The 3846-nt window shown below is 45.9% G+C and overlaps 1 protein-coding gene across 1 annotated transcript; it reads left to right on the top strand.

Annotated features, from left to right (window-relative positions):
• The first annotated feature begins 224 nt into the window (after positions 1–224).
• LOC139581437 (alpha-2Db adrenergic receptor-like) lies at positions 225–2268 on the top strand. Its single transcript, XM_071411197.1, has one exon. The coding sequence runs from the start codon at positions 741–743 to the stop codon at positions 2040–2042; it is 1302 nt and encodes a 433-aa protein (XP_071267298.1). The 5' UTR covers positions 225–740; the 3' UTR covers positions 2043–2268.
• Positions 2269–3846: the final 1578 nt, after the last annotated feature.

The following is a 3846-nucleotide window of genomic DNA, read 5'->3' as shown; positions in this document are numbered from 1 at the left end:
ACTGTTCCTTATCCAAAGTAAACTCAGACGGTCAGACCTCTCTCTCTCTCTCTCTCTCTCTCTCTCTCTCTCTCTCTCTCTCTCTCTCTCTCTCTCTCTCTCTCTCTCTCTCTCTCTCTCTCTCTCTCTCTCTCTCTCCCTCTCCCTCTCCCTCTCCCTCTCCCTCTCTTTCTGTCTCGCTAAGCTTGGCGATGGGTTGGTCTTAGGAGTGATATCACCCACTTCACTCCTGCATGCACACATATACCACGAGCAGTGTCTCCATCTCGCAGTGCGCGCTGCCTCTTGTGCTTCACCGAGGACACTTTTTTAAGAAAACAACATACAGCACTGCGCACGAGACCGACAGAGAGATAACGGAAACAAAATGTTTTGATGCTGCTGGAATATCACCCTAATATGGAGACTTACTCATTTGGATTCTGGACTTCATAGTGGCAAAAACTTACTCAATACGCTGTGAGTACAGAGCACGGAGCTGTCACCGAGCACGGAGCTGTTGCGGACCCTTCTCTATGGAACTGAAGATGAGGGCAGCTCGCCAGGACGCTGAGGGTCCTCACGTATTTGACCTATGTGCTCTAGGCTATATCTGTTACCCGATCACACAACCTAGTGCACAGCGCGTCTCCATTGGTTAAATGCTTTAAGACTAATGATCAACAATTGAATGCTTCCAAGTTAAGCTGTTTGGGGGTGGAAAGGTGCACGCTATAAATAACCCATTAGAAGATGCGTTTATGATGGATGTAGCCAAGTTTATCACCGTTACCTACAACACCTTGCAGGATGCCAACACCTCGAGCGCACCGAGACCTCTCCCGCACACGGAGCTGGGCTCTGCGCTCATCATCCTGCTGGTCACCGTGATCATTCTGGTCACCATCGTTGGTAACGTGCTGGTCATCGTGGCCGTGCTCACCAGCAGGGCTCTCCGCGCGCCCCAGAACCTTTTCCTGGTGTCCCTGGCATGCGCGGACATCCTCGTAGCCACACTGGTCATCCCGTTCTCCCTTGCCAATGAGGTCATGGGTTACTGGTACTTTGGGAGCCCCTGGTGCGCCTTTTATCTGGCACTGGATGTACTCTTCTGCACCTCGTCTATAGTCCACCTGTGCGCCATCAGTCTGGACCGCTACTGGTCCGTCACCAAGGCCGTGAGCTATAATCTGAAGCGGACCCCCAAGCGAATCAAGTCCATGATAGCCATGGTGTGGGTCATCTCCGCCGTCATCTCCTTTCCGCCTCTTATCATGACCAAGCATGATGAGCACGAGTGTCTGTTAAACAACGAAACCTGGTACATCCTGTCCTCTTGCCTCGTGTCCTTCTTTGCCCCGGGCCTCATCATGATCCTAGTCTACTGTAAGATCTATAAAGTCGCCAAGCAGCGCTCTTCCACGGTGTTCGTGGCTAAGAATGGCCTGGAGAGACAGCCCTCCCAGTCAGAGACGTGCTTCGTGAGGAAGGAGCGGATGGAGATAGAGAGCCCCAGTAGCCAGAGCTCCGAGGACCACCACAGGCAGGAGGAGCTGGATGATATCGACCTGGAGGAGAGCTGCTGTGCATCGGACAACAAACCCCGTAACCACCGCTTCTCCAAGCGAATGAAGGTGGAGGGCTCGGACTGCTGCCCACGCCAGAACTGCCGCCTATCTTGGGCCTCGGCGCGCGCCACGCAGCTTTTCCAAGACCCTAATAACGCAGCCAACCCGGCCCTGGCGGCCCAGCGGCAGCACCTTGCGGTGGCCTCGTCCAAGACCAAAGTGGCCCAGATGCGTGAGAAGCGATTCACGTTCGTGCTGGCCGTGGTGATGGGGGTGTTTGTGCTCTGCTGGTTCCCCTTCTTCTTCACATATAGCCTGCACGCAATCTGCAGGGAGAGCTGCTACATCCCCGGTGCGCTCTTCAACACCTTCTTCTGGATTGGTTACTGCAACAGCTCCGTGAACCCTATCATATATACCATTTTCAACAGGGATTTCCGTAAGGCGTTTAAGAAAATCGTTTGCCGGACTTCAAAACGCACTAATGCCACTTGAAAAGAAGGGTCACTTTGATGGCCATGACTGATTGACTGTGCTTCACTGCTCATCGTATCCAGCGCTCAGCTCTACACCTCTGAATGACTATTAGTTTCAAAATGAACTTTCATATGTAAATAATATGATGATATCATATCAAAATATCTCGTGTTGTGCACCAATATGTGAATATTAGAAACAATGTACAGAGGGAATAGGATGTATTAAACAAAAGCAAAATATATATATTGTCATTGATGGTTTAATATGACTACTGAATCATATTTTCCCTTGCTTTCAAAGTTAAGAATTAATTTAATATTCAGTGATGTAGCTAAGGTATGTAGGCCAAAGCATAATAATTCCAGAAACTTTGTACAACCCGTTCTTTTCTGTACTTTAATTAATATTTTATGTCCCTTCTAGATAAAAAAAAAGATGGGACATCTTAGTTCAGAGTAAAAGTGATGTCATAAACCCAGATTGCAAAGCTGATAGAGCTGTGTGGGGCACTGGGAGTTTTAGATTCTAAACGTGAATCATTCATCATAAGGAATGAGAGTGAGAACAGCGGCGTAGTCTACTTTTGATGAGTAGCCTATCCTAAGTGATTACAAATGACTGCAATTGCTTGGTCGTGTTTGACAGAGGTGTCACAATGTAAAGATTTTATTTCTGTATTTTTTTAAACAATACAAAAGATACACATACAAACAACAACATACCGATGCACACAAACATCCACATCACCCCTGCCCAGACACACCTGCTCACACACCCATCTCCAGCGCCCATATCACTCTCCGCCACATGGCCTCAAACTGCACCATTTTGTTTCTCTCCGTCGCCCACGCACTTTCAACATTTAGATAATACAGCATTTGACCTTTCCATTGTGTTAACGACAGAGGATTGGTCGATTTCCAGAAGTTTTTTCAAGATGATTGATGAGAAAAGTATCGTCCAACCCATCGGGTATCTCACTGCACCCTCATAATTTGATGTAGTTTTCAGTCAATTAAAAAAGAAAAAATCTAAAATGGTATTGATTACAACTTCAGTCAGATGGTTTTGAGTGGACCTCAGGTCTACCTCATTGCTGAACCCCCAAACCCAGGCACTGCTGTCCATGGGGCTGAAACATGCACTCTACACTGCTAGCACTATGCTGTGTCAGGAATGCATTGGCATGGCATATTCTATAGTTTACAAAAGCACCTATGAATGAACTTTTATCAATCAGATTATCATGATATCAAAATATGATAGTGTGCCTCTTTTAGACACTTGTAGACAAAATATGTAAGCAGGTAGATCGATCACACTTTACACTTGCTTATATTATTTTATCCTAATGAGAAAGGAAGATCATGAGAATGTACCTATGGTTTGAGACGCCTTGTATCATAATTATAATCTAACATGATTTATTGCTGAAATTATTATAATCTTCAGCCAAATATTTCATTTTAGAAAACTCACATTTTTTTCATAATATAGCGTGTGTGTGTGTGTGCGCGTGCTTGCGTGTGTGCATTTGTGTGTGTGAGAAAGGAAGTGGGGAAAATATTAGATTAAACATGTTTTAGTTGGTCTACTACTTCCTCTTCTGTGTTTTGATTGTCATCGGCTTTGTGCGCAGGCAGGCCTCCAGTGACATGGAACCACTGTGTATTGGTTCAACAATGGCTTAACGTCCGTTACCAATCTTAAATCCTTAATCCTCTTTGTTCTGTATGATATTGCAATATAAGGCTTATATGGCTTAGTCTAATTAAACAGTAGGCTGAATGCCTCTGCTTTGGATTCCAACTCTTCATCT

This window comes from Salvelinus alpinus, chromosome 7 (genome assembly GCF_045679555.1).
Source record: "Salvelinus alpinus chromosome 7, SLU_Salpinus.1, whole genome shotgun sequence".
NCBI classification, from domain to species: domain Eukaryota; kingdom Metazoa; phylum Chordata; class Actinopteri; order Salmoniformes; family Salmonidae; genus Salvelinus; species Salvelinus alpinus.
The sequence above is the reverse complement of the archived record's forward strand: the minus strand, read 5'-3'. Positions and strand labels throughout refer to the sequence as shown.